General features: G+C 35.2%; 1 protein-coding gene across 1 annotated transcript in view; it reads right to left on the bottom strand.

The window, feature by feature from the left end:
• Ak9 (adenylate kinase 9) overlaps positions 1–23,693 on the bottom strand; it is a 117,043-nt gene that overhangs the window by 34,738 nt on the left and 58,612 nt on the right. Inside the window, exons 19-25 of the mRNA XM_076859460.2 lie at positions 23,095–23,171; positions 20,096–20,236; positions 13,973–14,059; positions 13,289–13,489; positions 12,813–12,934; positions 9,413–9,625; positions 5,998–6,258 (exon numbers count right to left, since the gene is read on the bottom strand). Coding sequence (XP_076715575.2) covers positions 5,998–6,258; positions 9,413–9,625; positions 12,813–12,934; positions 13,289–13,489; positions 13,973–14,059; positions 20,096–20,236; positions 23,095–23,171 — 1,102 coding nt within the window. The remainder of the gene's footprint in view (positions 1–5,997; positions 6,259–9,412; positions 9,626–12,812; positions 12,935–13,288; positions 13,490–13,972; positions 14,060–20,095; positions 20,237–23,094; positions 23,172–23,693) is intronic.

Here is a 23,693-nt window from a genome sequence, read left to right as displayed (position 1 = left end):
CTTGAGCAACTTGCCCTTGGCCCATGCCCTTGTAAAATGAGGAAAATATGCAAGTGTAGGGAAAACTAGTGTGAAATTGGGCAGCTCCACCAGGATCCACCTCCATTCCAGCCCCTAGTACAGCCCTTCTATAAATATTGGACCCCAGTCCAAGTCAAGGCTGCTTCTCACTCTTGAGACAGCCTGCATTCTTGCTTGAATGTGTATTCACCTTCCTAAATAAACCTGTGTCTATGCCTTTGCCAAGCTTGTGCTGAAATTCTTTTCTGTCACTATGCCAAGAACCCTGCTGGACCTGAGTTTAGTTCCCCCTCTCCTCTGGAATCTCCTTGGACCCTTTTCCAGAGACATCTATTCTCCCATGACAGTATGAGAAACTGTTGATTACCAGGAGGTAGGATTTAATTTTATTATCTAAAAAGAATTCCTCAGTATGCCTCCTTAGAAGTCAGATGATTCAGAAAAAGAAAAAGAGAACTGAACGACTATAGAGAAGCAGATAATATTTTGTTGCATTAAAAAAAACTAGACTCTGGGGTTGGGATTGTGGCTTAGTGGTAGAGCGCTCGCCTAGCAGGTGGGAGGCCCTGGGTTTGATCCTCAGCACCACATAAAAATAAATAAAGATATTATGTCCAACTATAACTAAAAAATAAATATTTAAACAAAATAAAACAAAACAAAAAACCTAGACTCATGGGTCTGGGGTTGTGGCTCAGCGGCAGAGCGCTTGCCTCGCATGTGCGAGACCCTGGGTTTCAAGCCTCAGCACCACCTAAAAAAAAAAAATAAATAAGTGAAATAAAGGTGTTGTGACCAAATACAACTAAAAAATAAAACGTAAAAAATCCTTAGACTCATGGAATTTAAAAATTTGGATCAATGTACGTTTTTAAATTAATAGAATATCAGCTTCTCTCAGATTCTCCTGAATATAGGTGGAAAACAATTAACAAGTATGTTTGAAGGTATGCCACATACCTTCACTTTTTGCTTTGAATATACCCCTTACTGCTCTGCCACTACAACTTCTTTTTTGGTATTGAGGAGTGAATCCAAGGGTGCTTAACCACTGAGCCGCAACCCCAGCCCCTTTTTGTAAATTGCTGAGGCTGGCTTTGAACTCTCTCAGCCTCCCCAGTACTGGGATTACAGGCATGCACCACCACACTGGGCATTGCAATTTATTTATTTATTTTTTTACCTTTTTTTTATTGGTTGTTCAAAACATTACAAAGCTATTGACATATCATATTTCATACATTAGATTCAAGTGGGTTATGAACTCCCATTTTTACCCCAAATACAGATTGCAGAATCACATCGGTTACACATCCACATTTTTACATAATGCCATATTAGTAACTGTTGTATTCTGCTACCTTTCCTATCCCCTACTATCCCCCATCCCCTCCCCTCCCATCTTCTCTCTCTACCCCATCTACTGTAATTCATTTCTCTCCTTGTTTTTTTTCCCATTCCCCTCACAACCTCTTATATGTAATTTTGTATAACAATGAGGGTCTCCTTCTATTTCCATGCAATTTCCCTTTTCTCTCCCTTTCCCTCCCACCTCATGTCTCTGTTTAATGTTAGTCTTTTCCTCCTGCTCTTCCTCCCTGCTCAGTTCTTAGTTGCTCTCATTATATCAAAGAAGACATTTGGCATTTGTTTTTTAGGGATTGGCTAGCTTCACTTAGCATAATCTGCTCTAATGCCATCCATTTCCCTGCAAATTCCATGATTTTGTCATTTTTTAGTGCAGAGTAATACTCCATTGTGTATAAATGCCACGTTTTTTAATCCATTCATCTATTGAAGGGCATCTGGGTGGGCTCCACAGTCTAGCTATTGTGAATTGTGCTGCTATGAACATCGTTGTGGCAATATCCCTGTAGTACGCTCTTTTAAGGTCTTCAGGGAATAGTCCGAGAAGGGCAATAGCTGGGTCAAATGGTGGTTCCATTCCCAGATTTCCCAGGAATCTCCATACTGCTTTCCAAATTGGCTGCACCAATTTGCAGTCCAACCAGCAATGTACAAGAGTACCCTTTTCCCCACATCCTCGCCAGCACTTGTTATTGTTTGACTTCATAATGGCTGCCAATCTTACTGGAGTGAGATGGTATCTTAGGGTGGTTTTGATTTGCATTTCTCTGACTGCTAGAGATGGTGAGAATTTTTTCATGTACTTGTTGATTGATTGTATGTCCTCCTCTGAGAAGTGTCTGTTCAGGTCCTTGGCCCATTTGTTGATTGGGTTATTTGTTATCTTATTAATTTTTTGAGTTCTTTGTATACTCTGGATATTAGGGCTCTATCTGAAGTGTGAGGAGTAAAAATTTGTTCCCAGGATGTAGGCTCCCTATTTAGCTCTCTTATTGTTTCTCTTGCTGAGAAAAAACTTTTCAGTTTAAGTAAGTCCCATTTGTTGATTCTTGTTATTAACTCTTGTGTTATGGGTGTCCTATTAAGGAATTTGGAGCCCGACCCCACAATATGTAGATCGGAGCCAACTTTTTCTTCTATCAGATGCAGAGTTTCTGATTTGATATCAAGCTCCTTGATCCATTTTGAGTTAACTTTTGTGCATGGTGAAAGAAGGGGATTCAGTTTCATTTTGTTGCATATGGATTTCCAGTTTTCCCAGCACCATTTGTTGAAGATGCTATCCTTCCTCCATTGCATGCTTTTAGCCCCTTTATCAAATATAATATAGTTGTAACTTTGTGGATTAGTCTCTGTGTCCTCTATTCTGTACCATTGGTCCACCCACCTGTTTTGGTATCAGTACCATGCTGTTTTTGTTACTATTGCTCTGTAGTATAGTTTGAAATCTGGTATCACTATGCCGCCTGATTCACACTTCCTGCTTAGAGTTGCTTTTGCTAGTCTGGGTCTTTTATTTTTCCATATGAATTTCATGATTGCTCTATTTATTTCTACAAGAAATGCCATTGGGATTTTGATTGGCATTGCATTAAACCTATAGAGAACTTTTGGTAATATCGCCATTTTGATGATGTTAGTTCTGCCTATCCATGAACAGGGTATATTTTTCCATCTTCTAAGATCTTCTTCTATTTCTCTCTTTAGGGTTCTGTAGTTTTCATTGTATAAATCTTTCACCTCTTTTGTTAGGTTGATTCCCAAGTATTTTATTTTTTTTGAGGATATTGTGAATGGGGTGTTTTTCCTTATTTCCGTTTCAGAAGTTTTGTCGCTGATATACAGAAATGCCTTTGATTTTTGCATGTTGATTTTATATCCTGCCACTTTGCTGAATTCATTTATTAGTTCTAGTAGTTTCTTTGTAGACCCTTTTGGGTCTTCTAGGTATAGAATCATGTCCTCTGCAAATAGTGATAATTTAAGTTCTTCTTTTCCTATTTTTATGCCTTTAATTTCTTTCGTCTGTCTAATTGCTCTGGCCAGTGTTTCAAGAACTATATTGAATAGAAGTGGTGATAGAGGGCATCCCTGTCTTGTTCCAGATTTTAGAGGGAATGCCTTCAGTTTTTCTCCATTTAGAATGATGCTAGCCTGAGGCTTAGCATAGATAGCTTTTACAATGTTGAGGTAAGTTCCTGTTATCCCTAGTTTTTCTAATGTTTTGAACATAAAGGAATGCTGTACTTTATCGAATGCTTTTTCTGCGTCTATCGAGATGATCATATGGTTCTTATCTTTGAGTCTATTGATGTGGTGAATAACATTTATTGATTTCCGTATATTGAACCATTCTTGCATCCCAGAGATGAATCCTACTTGATCATGGTGCACAATTTTTTTGATGTGTTTTTGTATCCGAGTCGCCAGAATTTTATTGAGGATTTTTGCAACTAGGTTCATTAGAGATATTGGTCTGTAGTTTTCTTTCTTTGAGGTGTCTTTGTCTGGTTTCAGAATCAGGGTGATGTTGGCCTCATAGAAGGAATTTGGAAGAGCTCCCTCTTTTTCTATTTCCTGAAATAACTTGAAAATATTGGTATTAATTCTTCTTTAAAGGTTTTGTAAAACTCTGCTGTATATCAATCCGGTCCTGGGCTTTTCTTGGTTGGTAGTCTTTTGATTGCTTCTTCTATTTCATCCATTGATATTGATCTGTTCAATTTGTGTGTATCCTCCTGACTCAGTCTGGGCAAATCATATGACTTAAGAAATTTATCGAGGTCTTCACTATTTTCTATTTTATTGGAATATAGGTATTCAAAATAATTTCTAATTGTCTTCTGTATTTCTGTAGCATCTGTTGTGATATTGCCTTTTTCATCCTGTATGTTAGTAATTTGAGTTCTCTTTCTTCTTCTCTTCGTTAGCATGGCTAACTAAGGGTCTGTCGATCTTATTTATTTTTTCGAAGAACCAACTTTTAGTTTTGTCAATTTTTTCAATAGTTTCTTTTGTTTCAATTTTGTTGATTTCCACTCTGATTTTAATTATTTCTTGCCTTCTGCTGCATTTGCTGTTGTTTTGCTCTTCCTTTTCTAGGGCTTTGAGATGAAGTGTGAGCTCATTTATTTGTTGTTTTTTTCTTTTTTTGAGGAATGACCTCCAGGCGATGAATTTCCCTCTTAAAACTGCTTTCATTGTGTCTCATAGATTCCAATATGTTGTGTCTGAATTTTCATTTATCTCTAAGAATTTTTTGATTTCCTCCTTTATGTCTTCTGTAACCCATTGATCATTCAGTAACATATTGTTCATTTTCTATGTGATGTAGGATTTTTCCTTCCTTCTTTTATCATTGATTTCCAGTTTCATTCCATTATGATCAGATAAAATGCATGGTATTATCTCCACCCCTTTATATTTACTGAGGGTTGCCCTATGGCATAATATATGATCTATTTTTGAGAAGGATCCATGTGCTGCTGAGAAAAAAGTATATCCACTTGATGATGGTTGATATATTCTACATATGTCAGTTAAGTCTAGGTTATTGATTGTGATATTGAGTTCTATAGTGCAATTTATTTTAAAAATGGTCATGTCCCTTTCTCTTCCTCTCTCCCTGCTCCTCCCTAATCTCCCCCTCCATAATCTCAGGGGGAAAAGGATTACCTTTCTTACCAATTTTAGGCAGATTTATCTGTCCTTGAGTAAATACCCACCATAGGAAGGAAGTAATCCAGACTTTGAAGATAGTACCAGAGGATCTTGGAAGTGACTATCTCCCAAATTAACAAGTGAATGACAACTCCAACAGAGAACAGGTGGGATGTAGCCTTTGAATCACCTCTTTTAAAGCACCCTGTTCCTGCTGATGGGCAGAATCACAACCTTTGGGACAGGAGTCCCCTGTATTTCTCCTTTGCTAGCAAAGCAATAGAACTTCTTCTTTTCCTTTTCCTCAAAACTGTGTCCCCCTTATTGGCATGGAGACAAGTACTATTAGGATACTACACATCACTATCCAATCGTGTTCCAATTTCAAGTGTTATACATAACCATACCTGGGTTCCTTAATGGGGGCTATTTGAAAAGAAAATGGTCTAGTCATATCAGAAATAGTGAAAAAAATAAGGTAGAAATAAGAACTTTCTTTTTATCACCTCAGACAGAAGCCATCTAAGAGATACACACAAACTTTCTTATTAGGGATCATTGCAAATTAATATTTTGAGATTTCTGTTGGCACTGAGGCAGATTTTTATGCTATGTGATAGAAAATAGAGAACACAGTAGTGGAAACCTTATACCATAAGTCAGACATATCAAAAATATAATCACAAACAAATGCTACACAATAGTCTAGTTAGGGAAAGCTTTTCTGATTTTTATGGGAGTCATGTAAATCAGTATCTTATATTCCAGATAAGTAGTAAGATTTTATTTAGCCTGGGGGCGGGGAGACGACTTTTATAGGCGAGTTCTTTTTCTTTTTCTTGTTTTAAGAACTTTATATATAGAGAGAGTTTTATACTACTTCAGATTCTACATCCCCAAAGTGACACCAGTAAGTACAACTATGTATAAAGGAATAAATAGGGTTACCTGCGTCTTTGCATTTTCATCCTCAATCTTAACATTGGCCTGAGCTGCAAGTTCTTCAAGTTCTTGTTTTGCAACTTGTTCCTCATCAGAATCTTCCTCATATTCAGGTCCAAATTTCCTTTCAGCTTTGAGTAGTAATTTTTCTTGAAGAACTTCTTCAAACTGAATGTGAAAAATGCCAAATTTTTCTGCCACATGTCTTCCACACACAGTTTTGCCAGAGCCACGGGGGCCCATAAGGCATATTCTTGGTGGAGGAGCCTGCAGGGGTGGGGGGGCAGGGAAGGAGAGGGCAGAGGGGGAATGAAGAAGTTCTGAGTTATTTAAAAAACATAGGCTCATTAACTGCTTTCCCTAAGCCTGATAAAAATGATAACTTTATAAGTTCAAAGATGTATACACATTAGTATATCAATTGACATAATTCACTGTATCTACCAACTAAGGTCCTAGTTGGTGGGAGGGGTATCAACAACCACAAGATTATCTTGATATCATATGCCAAAAAGCACTTAATAAAAAGAAATTAGTTTTTTTTTTTTTAAAAAGTCTTAATGTTAAGAAATAATGAAAACATACTTTCTTATGATAATTAAAAAAAAATCTCTCTACCCCCCTACAAAAAAACAAAAACAAAAACACAAAACCCTAGTTCATTAATAATGAAACATTAGAGTCCTCTCCACTATTCCTTTGATCTTCATACTGGAGATGAGGAAGGCTAAATTCAGAGAACCCATGGTTGTAGGAATTAGCCACCAGGTACATCATTTGAGAAAAATAATAAAACACAGAATGATGAATAATGAAAACAGGATGGTATGAAATAATGTAGGGATAGCCTCACACTAAACTTTTGGATTACATTTTAAATCCCCAGTGATCAAATTATTAGAGTAGTGAAATAGTGGTTTACTCTGAATATAGCCCTTGTTGCTCTACCACTGAAACTTTTTTTAAAAAATGGACATGTTTCTTTCTCTTCCTCTCTCCCAGCTCCTCCCTAATTTCTCCCCCTCCCTAATCTCAGAGGAAATAGAATTACCTTTCTTCCTCATTTTAGGAAGATTTATCTGTCCTTAAATAAACATTCACAGTAGGAAGGAAGTAATCCAGACTTTGGGGACAGCAGCAGAAGATCTTGGAAATGACTATCTCCCAAATTAACAAGTGAATGACAACTCCAACAGAGAACAGGTGGAATGTAGCCTTTGAATCACTTCTTTAAAAGCACCCTGTTCCTGCTGATGGGCAGAATCACAACCTTTGGGACAGGAGTACCCTGTGTTTCTCTTTGCTAGCAAAGCAATAAAATTTCTTTTTTCCTTTTTCTCAAAATCATGTTCTCATCATTGGATTGGCATTGGGGCCGGGGACCCAGCTTTCGGTAACAGTAACACTTCACTTATCCACAATTCAAATGCCTGGCAACTAGAGCTGTCTGGCATCCAGAGGGTGTTAAGGTAGCTGGGTGGTGACCTGCAAAGTTCCTGGCAAATCCAACGCATTTTATGCTTTGCAGAACTCCAGGTTTTCAGGGTTGTATCCACGTGAATTTGTGTAATGTGTAAAACAAGGCAAAGTTCAGCAAATCTATAAGAAGAAGTGACTGCCAAAAGCAACATAAAAGAAGAAAAGTAGTCACAGTGCTTAAATGACCCTTAGCACCATTGCCTGGGGATTCTTAGGCACAATCATCCACACACTACGATAGTCCCTGTGGGCACCATGAAACTAGGCCCAAATTTTCCATAAGAGTTCTGTATGTTCAGTTTAAGAAGGCAAAGGTGTTATCAAAAAGTAATAATATAATGTATTGCGATTTATACATCTCGATCCAGTTATCCCATCCCAGAGAATTATAGCAATAAAATAATTGAGAAAAGGAGAGGTATGCCCCCAAATTACCTAAATACCATTTAACAAGCCATAATGCCAGAATCATTTTATGAAAAATACTGTGAAAAAATGTCTAATGATAAATTAGATGTTAAGATGTTATATCAAAATATCTAAGCATTATTAGATCTATGTAGAAACATAAATTTTCTATGTCATAAGTGAAAAAACATAAAATATGATATATGCTAGAAAGACTATGTATATAAACATGCATACACCCACATATATCTGTGGAAGAATATGGAAAAGTAAAATATAAAAATTAAGACTCTTGTTTAAAGCTGGTGCAATTATTTGTGTGCCTTACTTTCAGAAATGAAAAAAAAAATTGTGCTAGTGTGGTGGCATAAACTGTAATTCCAGCAATTTGGGAGGCTCAGGCAGGAAGATCTCAAGTTGGAGGCCAATATCACCAATTTAGCACATCTCTCAGCACCTTAGTGAGACCGTGTCTCAAAATAAAAAACAAAAAGGCTAGGGATCTGGACCAAGAGTAAAGTGCCCTTGGGTTCAATCTTCAGTACCAGGAAAAAAAAAAAAAAAAGAATTGCCACATGTTCATTTTTATTCTGGTAAAATATTCATGAAATAACATTTACCACTTAAACCATTTTTAAGGGTACAATTCTATGGTATTAAATATATCCACAATGTTGTGTACCTGTCACCATTATCCGTCTCCAGAACTTTTTCATGACCCATAACAGGAAGTTACCTTCTATTCATTAAGTAGTTAACTCCCATGCTCCTTCTTCCTTCTCTTCTAAGAATCTGCCTATTCTAGGTACCTGATGTAAGTGGAATCATACAGTGTTTGCCTCGTGTGTCTGGCTTTTGTATTGTTTTAAAGAAGATACAAAACTGACCCAAAGGTGATAACAAGTGAGCATAAAAAGCTTCTCATAAACAAAAGAAGAAAATGGGTTATTCTGTAGACACACAGCAACACTAGTCATTCAATCAGTCTTAAACTGGTTAGATTGGCCAATTCACTTCAGGGAACATGTTTTGTAATCCAACAAGTATCATCCTTCACTCCTGAAAATCAACCAATCGGGGTGGACTTACTTGGAAAACAGGTTCAGTGTGGTTCCATCAAGAACAGTGTTACTTGCGTAATCACAATTCTATAGATGCTGTCTACCCACTTATTCCTCTGAAAAGGCACCGGTCCCAGAATTCCACATTTTCCCCCAACTTCTTTATAAGGTCACTAGCCTGCTCTTCTTAGATCGACGTACATAGACGGGCTGTAACCTAGCAAGCGGTAATTCTGCCATATCTTTTTATTTCAGATAAAAAGACACTAAGTGCTGGTCTGACATAAGACAATTCTTTAAAAACCAAAATTGATAATCATTTTTATGTTACATTGCAAAGAAGTTGATCTTTGAACTTGGATATTTTCACTATATTGTCCTATGAGAGTGGGGACAATACCATGATGGAAGCTGATAATAAGTCCTTTAAGAAGCAATTGGAACGATAATTAGGATAGGAATATTGTTTTCACCTTTAATGGTTCACTGTGAGCCACATAGTCTTCAGGATTCTCCTGAAACTTTTCTCTAGCCTCAGCACTCGAAAAGTAGTAGAACTTTTCTCGGTATTTAGCTGCTTCTTCTGTGCTACATGGTTGTAAGATAAAGTTTTCTTTGAGAACCACTGGACAGAAGGACTTTGTGTCTCCCAAATGCCTCCTTTTCTCTTTAATTCTTTCTTCACTCTAGAAATATTATTCAATTTAAAGAGTATTATGAAAAGGCATTTGATGTAATAATAAAAAGGAATTAAAAATAATCCTCTTGAATAATTTTAATCTATAACAATCCAACTTTAAAACAATCCACAAGTCATTCTTATACTATTTTAATTAATTAAAAAATTAGCTTCCCATATCCCTCTAAATCTATATCCTAAGTTTTTAATTTTTATAAAGAAAATAAATCAGCACTGAGAATGAAGGTATGCCTAGACCTCTACAGACAGAAGCCAACAGAAGTGTAATGAAAACCTTCACTCTGAGTTCAGTTTCTAAAATTATTCCCAACAAATAAAATTTGAGTCAGGGTGACAACTTTTTGTTTGTTTCTTTGTTTTACATTACTGGATATTGGACCCAGGGGCACTCTACCACTGAGGTGCATCCCTAGACCTTTTTATTTTTTATTTTGAGATTAAGTTGCAGAGGCTGGCCTTGAACTTATGATCTTCCTGACTCTGTCTCTTAAATAGACGAGATTACACCCATGCACCACAGTGTCTAACTATAAATTCTTACCTATTGTAAATTAAGTTTGAGATGCCTCTGGATTTGCTTTGCTTTCTTTTAAGCGGATATAATCAGATAATAATCTCAAAATATTTTATTTAGTTAATAAATATTTAGTAACAGATTTTCATTTGTGATAAATCATTTCTATGCATGGTATGTATTATACTAAAAATGATTAGCATACTAAAATGATTATAATACTACCAACATACATATGAAAACATACATATATGTAGGTGCAAATATAATTATCCTATAACATGCTTCTCAACAAAACAAGAAATAATAACTTTCTATAAAGGTACAAAAATAAGACTAATCAATATTTTTCTTCCATCATTCTTATTTAATTTAATTTAATTCCTATTAGGGCATTTAAACTTAAAAATGAGCTGAGAAGTATTGATTATTTCCTATGACATGGAAGAGTTTAAACAACACAGGAATTGTTTAATCAGCAAATGTATATTAGAAATGACCTATAAACTTCCTTCTATTATTTTTGTTTGGCTTTTTCTTTTAAGCAAATTTTATTAATTGATTGTTTGGGGGTAAAAGCCTTTTTGAATTTCAAATTTATTAGTATAAAGTCCTCATAATTTGAAATAATTAAATGTTCATTATTGCTTCTTCTTTTTTACCTAATTAAGCTTACAGGAAGTTTGTCTGTTTTCCTTTTGTTGATTGGTCAATTTTTCATTTTGGGACTTTTATTTTATTTTGTTTCCTATTTTAATAGTTTTTGCCTTTAATTAACCTAGAGGTAGTTAATCACTGAGCCACATCCCCAACCCTTTTTTATTTTTTATTTGAGACAAGGTCTGCTAAGTTGCTTAGGACCTTACTAAATTGCTGGGGCTGGCCTCAAATTTGTGATCTTCTTGCCTCAGCCTCACGAGTTGCAGGTTATAGACATGCACCACCATACCAGGTGAGATTTTTTTTTTTTTTAATTCCCTTTTTCTCTCTCTAGCTTCCACATATGAGAGAAAACATCCAACCTTTGACTTTCTGGCTTATTTCACTTAGCTTGATGTTCTCCAGTTCCCTACATTTACCAGAAAATGCCATAATTTCATTCTTCTTTATGGCTGGGTAAAACTCTATCATGTACATATACCATGTTTCCTTTATTCATTTGTCCATTGATGGGTACCTGGATTGGTTCCATAACTTGGCTACTGAGCAGTACATGTTTTTGTGGATTCCAATTACATATATGATAGGCTCCTTGTTCCTTAGATCACTGATGATCTCACTTTTTTCACGATTTTTCCTCTTTTGTTTCATTGTAGATAGTTTCTATTGCTATTTTTTCCAGTTTGCTAATCTTCTAAGTGATTGTTATTCTGTTCAATGAATGTTTCATTTAATTTTTGTACTTTTCAATCCTAACAGTGGAGATTAGGTGTTTATTATTCTTCTATATCTCTGCTTAACTTTTTGATTTATAGAGTGCATTTATGTTAACAGTTTTAATGTTTTTGTCAGGAATTCTGACATCTTTGTCAGTTTTCAATTAGTTTTAATTGACCAACTTTTCTCCTAATTACAAAGTCATATTTTCCTGCTGGTTTGCAGGTCTGGTGATCTTAGAGAAGAGGTCAGAATGTTATCTTGTATTCCCATAAATATTCTTACATGTTTATTCTTGGACCCAGTGAAGTTACTTGGAAGAAATTTAGTCTTTTTGACTTTTACTTTTATATTAGGTGGGGCCAGAGCAGCATTTATTTTAGGTTGAATTATTCCCCATTCCTGAGGCTACACCCTGATTAATGCCCCACCTGATGCCCTGTGAATTATGGGATTTTTTTAAAATGCATGGATACTGTACATAAAAATATAAGTTTTGAGTATTATAGACATCTTGAGAATGGTCTGAGAACACTAACAGAAGGTGGCCAGAGGAAGAGAATCAGAACATAAGCAGGACAAAACCACATCCTTTGGCAACCTTAATAGTCTCATAAGTTAATAATAAAGTACTGAGAGCTTTATCAAAATCATACTGTGTATTATTTCTTGTCCCCCCCCATCCCCTGTATATTTGGGTTTAAGTTAGGCAAAAATAACTTAATTGTAAGTGTATGTTTATCTAACATAATAAATTATTTTTTATTTATAAAGCCCCAAATTAAAGAAACATTTTCATGTTTTATGATTGACAGATGTCTGAGCTGGGCACTATCAAATGAAAATGTTTATCATGATTCTGGTGTCAAGGGAGTAGAATGGTGCCCCAACCTGTACTGCTGCTGTTTGAGGGTACTGCACATTATGATCATGCAAGCAGCCTTTTTAAGACTCTCTGTTTTACATACACACACTACTCTTAGATTTATAAAATATTTACATTTTCAATACCTATATACTTTTTCCATGGAAAAAAATTTAAAAGATTCCCCTTATATTTTTATCATGGTGTCTTTTATTTTTATTTTTTTAAATACTAAGTAGCCCTGGTATTTCAGGGAATCAAGTGAGGCTGGGGTCAGGGGAGAACATGAGCAAAAATATTTACTTATAAAGTTGAGCCTGCCTGTTTGTTCACTTGTTAACCTGTTAGTCACTACTCTGCTACGTATAGTTTCAAGGACTTACCAAATGAGAATGAGTAGTAATAAAACAGTCATACCTCTTCCTCCTCTTCTTCCTCTTCATCCAAATCCTCATCAATGTCAGCTTCAGCCTGATAGTCTTCTGTTTCTTCTTCATAATCTTCTATAGTTAACTCCCATGCACTATACTGAAAAGGTTCTGTTAAAAAATCATTGGAGAAAATATTTTTAGAATGAACAGTTATTAGCATATATAGAAGTGAAAAATTAGGAAACTAATTATTATTATTCATCTCTTGGTTTTAATATGTAGTCAAATAGGCCTTTACAAATTCTTTATGTGACAACTGACCAGCATGGCCAATGCTGTGTGTGCCCCATGGCTGTTCTGATCAGGCAGAGCCTGCACTATGATACTTGTTAAGTATTTTACATATCATCCTTGGATACATTGAATGCTTTACTTCATAAACCATCAAGAAAGGTCTTAAAGTTGCAGCATGTTTTTAATATCTCTACTCTTGAGCATAAATGTGGTGATCACAGTCCTTACTTTCCATAGTGTTGACTACTTTTTGAAATAGTTCCTCTGGTGTTTTCCCAGAAATCTCCAAGTTTAAAATTTGAACGCCAGCCTCACTAATTGCTGATTCCAGTGTTTTCCAGGTGGTACTGAAAGAATTAATCTGCTCTATAAATGGCTCCATTTCAGGAACATCAGGATAAGTGTCTTCTGGAAACTCAGGCAGTACAACTTTTGAGTAAAGGTTAAAGGAAAGGAAAAAGAGTCTTTAAATATCTTATCTCCAGTCAAATTGCCAGAATAATTTTCACTGTTTATAATGTTTTTTTTAAACATTTGAAAGAAGTAAACTTAATAGTCTGAGCAATAGTATATATTCATATTTCATATTTTAATCATTCTTTGTTCTTTATATATTATACATGAATTATTATCTATTAATAAAACTCAAATAATTAGATAATTAATATGAGCTTCATACGAAAACTTTAGCTGTAAATACAATGTGTAACATAAATTTGATGAAAGTCAGTGTTATAAGGTGAATAGATACACTCTTAATGGAATAAACTAAATAAATATAATAAATATCAGGCTGACATACAGCATAGAAAGAAATAAGTAGAAATCAGGTAATTCCCCAATTAAAGGACTGAATTCCGTTAAGAAATGTGAAAAGCACTTTTGTGCACTACTTTTGTTATATATTCTAACCTGTTTCAGATTCTTTACTCTCCATGATCTCTTTGGATTCTTTTGTAATTTCTGTTCCTGTTGTAGTATCCTCACTAGGCTCAGAGGCTTAACGAAGAAATCAAATTGTTAGTGTTTGAATTTTAAAATGTTACTTCTTTATGAAAGCTATGGCACAAAGAAATTCAAAACAGTTTAAATTGTGAATAACATGTCTAATAAAAATACCGTTTTTGTTAAAGAATGGCATAAAAATATATGAAAATATGAGGCAGAAAATGAAGAATATTCTTAAGTATATAAATGGACATTAACTAGAAATAACCGACACATGGTACATACAATTCTGTGGATGACTATTGTTAGTTTTCAAACTTCTGGTAATATGGCCCCAGACTTGCAGTGCCCGATACTCCTTTTAATTTCTCGTTAAATACTGATGAAGCTTGTAATCCCAGTAGCTCAGGAAGCTGAGGTGGGAGGACTACAAGTTCAAAGCCAGCCTCAGCAACTTAGTGAGGCCCTAAGCAATTTAGTGAGACCTTATCTCAAAATAAAAATTTTTTAAATGGGCTGGAGATGTAGCTCAGGGGTAACGTGCCTCTGGATTCAATCCTTAGTACCAAAAAATAAAATAAAATACCCATGAAGGGGGCTTTGGGTGTGGTTCAGTGGTAGAGCACTTGCCTAACATGCAAACCCCAGATTCTATCCTCAGCACCAAAAGGAAAAAACAAAACAAACAAACAAATAAAAAAAAAATACAAAAAAAAATCCAAATCTACAAAAGAACCCATGAAGATACACCAAAAGACTGCAAAGTGGCAATGAGAGTTGGTAATATTGCAAAGCCCCAGTTATGGGCATAGGTATGGAAAAATTGAAGAGAATCCTATCTGTTTCACTTTTGAGGCTACAGACTATAAACTATTTTCCTGGATGACATAAGGCATTAAGACATCCTTCACACATGATCTAGCATAGTTGGCTTCAGGGAAGACAGAACTAATTATCTATCTTCTCACCCTACTCACATACTTACATGTATAGAGCCATTTTATAACATGAGAAAAGCCATCTTCTAAGTTCAAATAATACTTCAGTTCTCCTTTGATAAAATCTATGTTTAATACTTACTATAGCAGGAAGTAGAAAGGGACATGCCCATCCTTTCTTGGCCTTTTGGCTAAGATCTAGTGAAGGAAAGGGATAAGCCCAGGGCTGGCATGGTAGTGACATGTCTAATTGTAAACTTCTCTGTTAATATACGCATTATAAATCATGACAAAGAGAAGAAGATAATTCCAAACTGTCTTAGCTTCTCTGGCTTCATCAGAGACTGCAATGGTTGGAGATGAAGACCATCTAGCTTCAGTCTAGAAAAGTCATTAAAGTTGAATACTTGCTAAATGCAACAACTTGAAGGCCCGGATCCAGCCCCAGCAGGGATGCAGGGGTCCTGAAGGATGAGTGGCATGGGGCGAAAGAGAGGAGTCGGACAGGTTGCAACTTATGAGCAGCCTTCAGAAGGATCTGCTGCCCCTAGAGGGGGGGCCTTTATTTTTATACCTTTTTTGCAGATGTTTTTTTCAGGTAGTAAATGGAAAACCCCAAGCCCTGAAACTTCTTAAGACTTACAATCTTTTTGTAACATATATTGATTGCATAAGATATTGAGTACATTGTTTAAAATATTTTCCTGTAACCTTTGCCAATCATGAATAAGCCTTTATATTTTTACCTCAATCACTAGGTGTCACACTACGCAACTAGACTATATGTCTCCTGACCTATTATTAAATTTTAAATTTAAAGCATACCTATAATTATTTCATTAACCTTTAACTTTAAAGCATACCATTATTGGTAAGCTTTCTTACTTCTAATATAAAATTCCAGTAAAACACACTTAAAATACTGAAAGTCGGGCTGGGATTGTGGCTCAGCGGTAGAGCACTCGCCTAGTGTGTGTGAGGCCCTGGGTTCGATCCTCAGCACCACATAAAAATAAAAAAAGATACTGTGTCTAACTACAATTAAAAATAATAAATACTTAAAAAAATACTGAAAGTCTATTACTTAAAAGCCTACTATTCTGAAGTGCCTCTAAAATATATTTATGTCAATTTTACATTATTTTATTTTTAATCTCCAAGGTAATTTCCTTTTTTCATATGACCTATTTAATGGCTTTTAAAAAGAGTTTCTTTGATCCTTCATCAAAGTACACCAATTCTTATATCTTTGTAATCTTTAACTAAAGGGCAGGCTTTATACCTCAACCCATTTGCCATTAATATTAACTATGTGTTTCCCATTTTCATCATACATTCCTATGTAAGGCAAAGGAGGGTCTCTTGGTGGGGGGAATGTATGTTGCACAGGTTGTGGCTTTAGAACGGGGTGGGGGGGTGGGCTTAGTGTAAATTGTTAACCGTGGGATAAACATTTCTTGTTGATTAGGCTTGAGAAATAACATTACTGTTTGTATCCTGAGAGATACTGAAACACACCTCAGGGCATGAGTTAATTGTATCCTTAGTCTCATTCTGGGAATCTTCCTGCAATCTCAGGCAATGCGTACTTATTATTATTGATTGACGGATGTCCTATTATCCATATCATGAGTATCATAAACAAAACACTTAACATTTCCCATGGTTTCAGTTTCCAGATGGTGCGGCTCTGTCGCAGCATCCCCCACGCTGTGACCCTGTCTTCAACACTTGAACTATAAGTTATTGCACATTAACTTATATTACATATATCAGGTCTATATTGGAAAATGTGAGGCAAGAAGTTTAAGTGAAAGAATGGGGTGAGGGTTGGGCAGGTTGTTCTTGGAAATACTCCTCTACCTGCCCTTCCTATTATGGTTTTTATAAAACCTATGAAAAGATGTTATGATGAAAGCAAAGAGAATATTAATTCAAAGATTCAAGTGAAGACTTTGCTTTTTGAAAACTTTTTTTTTTCTCTACTGGGGATTGAACCCAGGGGTGCTGTACCACTGACCTACATCCCCAGCCTTTTGAATTTTTCATTTTGAGACAGATCTCACACTAAGTTGCTCAGAGTGGCCTCAAAGTCACGATCCGCCCCATTCAGCCTCCTGAGTCACTCAGATTACAGGCATGCACCTCAGTGCCTGTAAATTTTATAAGATTTATGCTTGGAGTACTCAACAAGTAGAAGAGGACAACAGAGTCTATGAAACAGGAGCCAGGAGGCATAAAGATAGACCTCTCCAAAATAAAGGCTGAAATGCAAGAAAATTAGCTCAAATAAAACCATGCAAGGAAATCTAAAATGCGACAGCAGAATTAAAATATGAGAAAATAAACTATTAATATGGAGGATAACAAATCTCTGGAGAATATAGAAGGGAAATACAAAGAGATAAAAACTTCAGGGAAAAGAAGATTAATGTGGCTGAGAAACAATAGTTATCTAGCCAATAAATAATATATGATCCTGAAAAAGGAATCAAAAGCAATAATTAAAGAAAAACCACTCTGAGCTAGACAAAGACTGGAGAAAGTACAGAATTTGGGAGCAACGTCAATTGAATTATCAATAATCCTACTCTCCCATAGGTGCAGAAATCCAAGGACTGTGTCCACACCTGTGGCATTCAGCTATGTGGAGATGTTGTGTCTCCTTCAAAATGATATCTGGAGGAAGTGTGTAAACAAATAATTAATTCTCATATTAATAGCTACTATGTATCAGAATAAACAGTAGTCTTGTATGAGGACTTTAAAAAGGTACTAGAACAAACCTTTCCCTCAGGCTGAAGTTCAATCAGACTATAGTTGTAAAACTAAAATAAAGAATCACATGCTTAGAAATATTGAAAGAAACACATTAGAATGTTAAATATTATTGTCTTTTGCTAGTGATTTCCCACCCCACAAAAAGAAGCTTTGTATTTTAGTAATGCCATTTTTTTCTATTTGTATGAATTCTACATTTCCTGTAACTAGCATATGTTTAATCAAATTGGGCTGGATTTTTGAACAATTTAAGACAGTTCCACATCAATTATATCAGAACTATGATCATGGTCTATCAAATGTCTATCAAAGGATAGACATTTTCCATATTTTAAGTGGTCCATAGTCTTTTTCATGAATCAATTCATTATGACCTGCAAATACACTATGCAGCTGTTATCCTAGAGTTTATGTTTTTAGGATTAGATATGCCTCAGGCATAAATACTGAGCTTTTTCTGTAACATAGGGGATAATTTATAGAACTTTTTTCCCAAGCAAATTTTTTTCCTATGGCAACAGTTTTCAGCTACTAGAATTATTTGGATTATGTCTTAATATGGAGACTCCCAAATTCTATCCTAGACTTACGGAGCCAGAACTTGCATTGAGACAGAGCTCAATAGCCTTTAAAATAAGAATTTTGGGACACACACACACAGAGGAATGTAATATAAAGACAAAGACAGACAGGAATGGTAGCACATGACTGTAATCCTAGCAGCTCAGAAGGCTGAGGCAGGAGAATCATGAGTTCAAAGCCAGCCTCAGCAACTTAAAAGCCCTAAGTAACTTAGTGAGACCCTGTCTCTGTATAATTAAAAAAAAAAAGGGGGGGGGGCTGAGGATATGGCTCAGTGGTTATGCACCCCTGGGTTTAATCCCTAGTACCAGAGAGAGAGAGAGAGAGAGAGAGAGAGAGAAGGAAAGAAAAAGCCACAAGATAAGAATTGCTTGGAGGCACCCAAAGCTAGGAAGAGGCTAGGAAGATGCGAGGCAGGATTCATCCCCAGAGCCTTCAGAAGGAGCACAGTCCTATTTACACATTAATTTTGGACTTCAAGCGTTCTGAACTGTAAGAAAATAAATTTCTATTGTTTAAAGCCATCTTAAAGTTTAAGATTATTTGTTGCAGCAGCCCTAGGAAACTAATACATTTCCCAATAGTCTGCTTGGAAATGAGCATTAGAGAGAATGTGAAATTTAGTGAAGATTTAGCAAAGGAGAGATGGAGGAGAGAGTTTATGTCACATGCCCTACCGCAGACACTGTTGATAACTCTCCAATCCTGTTTTCCTCTTTTTCTTTCCTGGCTTAGTGGGTTTTGGTCTAGTGTTTACTCCAAACCCATATAGTTGGAAAGAGTGACCTCATCTACAGCTCCAAAGAATTAATCTAAGGTCTAAGCCTCACATGTAGGTTCTATCCCTTCTGATTTTGAAGAAGGAACAGTAACTATTAATTATGAAAGTGCTAAGATTTAAGGAGATGGGCATTACATGCCTGTAATCCCAGCAATTTGGGAGGCTACAGCAGGAAGATCTCAAGTTCCAGGTCAGCCTCAGCAAGTTAGTGAGACCCTGCTGTAAAATTTTTAAAAAAGGGTTGAGAATGTAGCTCACTGGTAAAGTGCCCCTGGGTTCAATCCCCAGTACCACAAACAAAAACAAAACAGATTCAAAGAGATGAAATTGCTAATTACCCTGACTTGATATGATGCACTGTACACACATATCAAATTAACACTCTGCACCCTACAAATGTGTATATTTATTCTGAGTCAATTAAATGTTTTTTAAAAAGTGAAAAAAAATGTTTATTCTGGAGCTGTGGGACTAATAACCCCTTGGTAAGAATGAAATGCATATACATATATGAGCTACAAAATATGAATTGTGTAAGTTTTGGTGATTTTGCATATGACTTAAATGGTCTTTTATTTGCATTTAAAACGGCACTACACAATGCAAAGATAAGTCACTAAATTCATGCTAACAAGTTAAATTTTTTCTCTGTTTAAAATGACACTAAATAGCAAATGAAAAACACCATGACAAGCGGAAAGAGAGGGGTTGGGGCACATTGGAAGAAAAAGAAGCTTTGTATTTTAGTAATTTAATAGCAATCTATTCCTGCTTTTGGGAAAATGTGCACTGCAAATTATGTCACTGACCCTGTTCCTGAATGCCAGTCATGGGGCCAAGCCCATTCAGCTTCCCTATCACATTGCACACCACATTGGCTTCTTTCTGAGTCTCATCTTCCTATTTTCAGCCAACTTCCATTTTATTATCTCTCCCACCCCCACTCCTCTTTCTCTCTAATGAACCTGAGTAGAATGAAAGATGTGGCCCTCAGTGAAGTCTAACCTAATTTATGTTCTGTTTCAGGCATTTCCAAATCTTCAGGTGCTAATGACGGTCTGTTTTCAGACACTTCAGATTCTTCATGGACATCATAGTCCTCACCTTCGAGTTCTTCATCAGGATCGTGATAAATAGCATCAATTTCTAGAAAGAATTAGAAGGAATAAACTATCATTCAATTTAAATCAACAAATATTCATTGGGTGTTGATAAGTGTGAGGCCAAAAGAATGAGTGACTCCTGCCCTCCTGGAGTAGGTGGTTTAAAGGGGGAGACAGATGCATTATCTCTATTATACCCACTCAACATGGTGGTACAGAATTAACAGACTAAGAGTGTTATGGGAAAACATGACTAAGGGTTCATTGAAAAGAAGAAATGTTTATAGCAGCCCCAAATAATCTAACAGTATAAGATCAGAAGCAGTCCAATTTCATTCAATAAGAGAATGACTGTCTAATATGATATCCACTAGTCATGTGTGGTTCTTGAGCCCTTGAAATTAAGTTTGTACAAATGGATATATATTAAATATGGACACCTAGCCTCATTCCATAGTTTGGCTATTGTGAATTGTGCTGCTATAAACATGGGTATGCATGTACCATTATAGTAGGCTGATTTAAATTCTTTAAGATACTGAGGAATAGTCTTTTAAGGAATTTCCATACTAATTTCCACAGTGGATATACAAATTTAAAACCCTACCAAAGAGTAAAAGTGGATAGATTTTCTTATCATTAAAAATATTAAATAATATAGATTGTTGGTAAATAATTTCCATTATAAATTTAGAAAGCATAATTCTAAGTTTTATGTAGTCCCTGATGACCATTAATATATATTGGAGTTTTTCAGGAAAAAAATGGCAAGTGGTATCAGAAAAGTGGTCTCTCTAATTCCCTTTCATGTAATATTTTTATGAAAATGGAAAGCATCTCTTTATATGCAGAGATGATAAGAAAAAATAATTGTTTTCTGGACTCTTGTGGAAATTTCTTCCCCCAGTAAGTTTCTCCAAGAATTACATTCTGATGGTGTGATACACCTCTGGCATCTAAATTTTATCTAAATCCAGATGATTAAGCACCCAGAGAAAAACAACCTGAAATATTCTTACATCTAGGTCTGAACCCAAACCACAGTGCACGAGGCTTCTAAGTATGTCACTTGGAAAGTAGTGAATCTTTTTATGTTAGATTGAGGATTTTATGGTAACACACGCAAGTATGAAGCAACACTTGCTGAATCTTACAAGCTTGTTATGTGATGAAGCTATGTGCTCTACATATCACCTATAATAAAATATCTCCTATAATAAAAAATTGTTGGGGCTAGGGCTGTGGCTCAGCGGTAGCACACTTGCCTGGCATGTGTGAGGCACTGGGTTTGATTTCAGCACCACATATAAATAAATAAAATGAAGGTCTATCAACAACTAAAAAAAATTTTTTTAATTGTCATATACCTCAAATATGTGTGTATTCATTTATGTAGGTTGTATTCTTATCCATATTAGATATATTATAAAATGTACATAAGAATTGACATAAGTATATTTCAGAAAATTATAAAAAGTTTAAAACCTTTTTTTCTAAAACCCTACTGAATAATCTATGTACCATATAAATTTGGGATGGTTCAAAGATGTTTTAAGATCCTTGAACTATTTGTGATTTTGATTGTTAATTATACAGTCATCTGTTGACTCATGACAAATTACCCAGAAATGTAGTGGTTAAAACAATCACATATTATCCTTGTAGTTTCTGTCGATCAGGAATTTGGGAAGGCTTAAATGAAAAGTTCTGGTTTAGGTTGTCTAATGTATTGTAGTGAAGATGTTCATCAAGGTTGCAGTGTTCTCAGGCCTTAACTGGGACTGGAGGATCCACTTCCAATTCCTCAAAGCCAGTACCAAAGTGTTCAGAGAAGAGTCAGCTACTACCACCCTGTCCTATCCAAAATCCTGGCCTACAGAATGGTTTAATGAAAATGTTGGTTGTTTTATGCCCCTAAGTTTTGGAGTGGCCTGTGCCATAGCAGAGGAAAATTGAAACAAATACTCTGCACTTCTTTTGAGCTATTATCCTCTTTGGAAGTCTGGTGAAACTTATGGACCTCTTCTCAGAATAATGTTTTTAAATTCATAAAATAAAACATATAAGAAACCGAAAACACTGAAATCCAGCTATCAAGATTTAAACTATTTTTTGTGCTATAGGAAAATTTTGCAACCTTACTAATGTATTAAAGAAAAAGAACTAGCTGCTGGTTTAATAACTGCTATGATGATGGAACAGTGATAAGCATAGACACAATATATAAAACTACAATATAAAATGAAAATATCTTAATTTCTACTGATAACAAAGTCAAGGTACTTCTAACACTGTTGAGGTTTATTGCCTGTATTAACAGTTGAAGGAAATACTAAATTGAGTTTTAAAGGTCAGTGAAACTATAGTTGGAATTAATTTTCCATTGAAGTTGACAAACCCCTGAATTTTACCTATGGATCTCAGTTTGAAAACTACAGCCTTTAAAGAAACTTAAAACTTAGAAACTGAAAACGTAACAAAGTGTAAAGGCAATAGGCAAAGCGAGAGTTTGGCTATTTTCTCAGCCCTTGCAGGATTGTTCTGGGAGAAGTAATTCTAACTGCCATGTGTTACCCATGAGAAGCAACCATTTAAAGACATTCTACACATGCTGTTCCGCTGTATATACATATTCTTGAGGTGCAAGAGTATGTATCTATGTTAGGAGTCTTTTTTCTCTGAGTCAATGACTCCAGTAACCATATAATTTATTATCCAAATTTAAATTGATTGATAACAAAAGCGAGTACTAATGACATAACCATAGACATAAACCTGGACTCATAGGCAAACTAGAAAATGTGATTGTCCTGTCTATAATTCACTTCAAATAATGTAGTTGCTTGTAGTAACAATACAAGATTAAGTGACACATTATTAGTCATATCAATCTGTGTTTGCCTTTTGCTTTCTTGTTGATGGCTTCCAATAGCCTTTGCTTTTCTTCTTCTATTCTCAATTCTTCTTCTTTGGCTCTTCTGAAATGAGAAGATCCAAAATTTTATTATCCTTGGAAATTTAGACATCTTACCTTATTATAGAATTAAACTCTTATAGTGGTAAAAATAAAAAGACTAAATTGTTTATAATATTCATTATACTTTTTATGTTATAATGTACAATTTTAAATTACTCATGTTGAGTTAATTTTCAGTTGAATTGTTGTTTTGGTAGGAAAAACTGGAATGTTATATTTTAAATAACTTTGGATAGTAACTAGGAAACTTATCAAAAGTAATAAAGGACTACTTAACTGTAAGTTCAAAGGCAAATGGGAGGATTCGTAACATTTTTATCTGATTAAATGAAAAATTTTCACAATATAATGCTAAGTGGAAAAAAAGGAGAATATAAAACAATGTGTAGTACTATTTTAATTTTATATTTAAGATGTATATAAATGAGGACAAAAAGACTAGAAGAAAATAAACTGTTAACAATAACTATCTCTGGGTAGTGGCATTAGAGTTTAAAATTTTCTTTAATTTTTTTGCATTTAA

This window comes from Callospermophilus lateralis, chromosome 6 (assembly GCF_048772815.1).
Source record: "Callospermophilus lateralis isolate mCalLat2 chromosome 6, mCalLat2.hap1, whole genome shotgun sequence".
Classification (NCBI taxonomy): Eukaryota; Metazoa; Chordata; class Mammalia; order Rodentia; family Sciuridae; genus Callospermophilus; species Callospermophilus lateralis.
The sequence above is the reverse complement of the archived record's forward strand: the minus strand, read 5'-3'. Positions and strand labels throughout refer to the sequence as shown.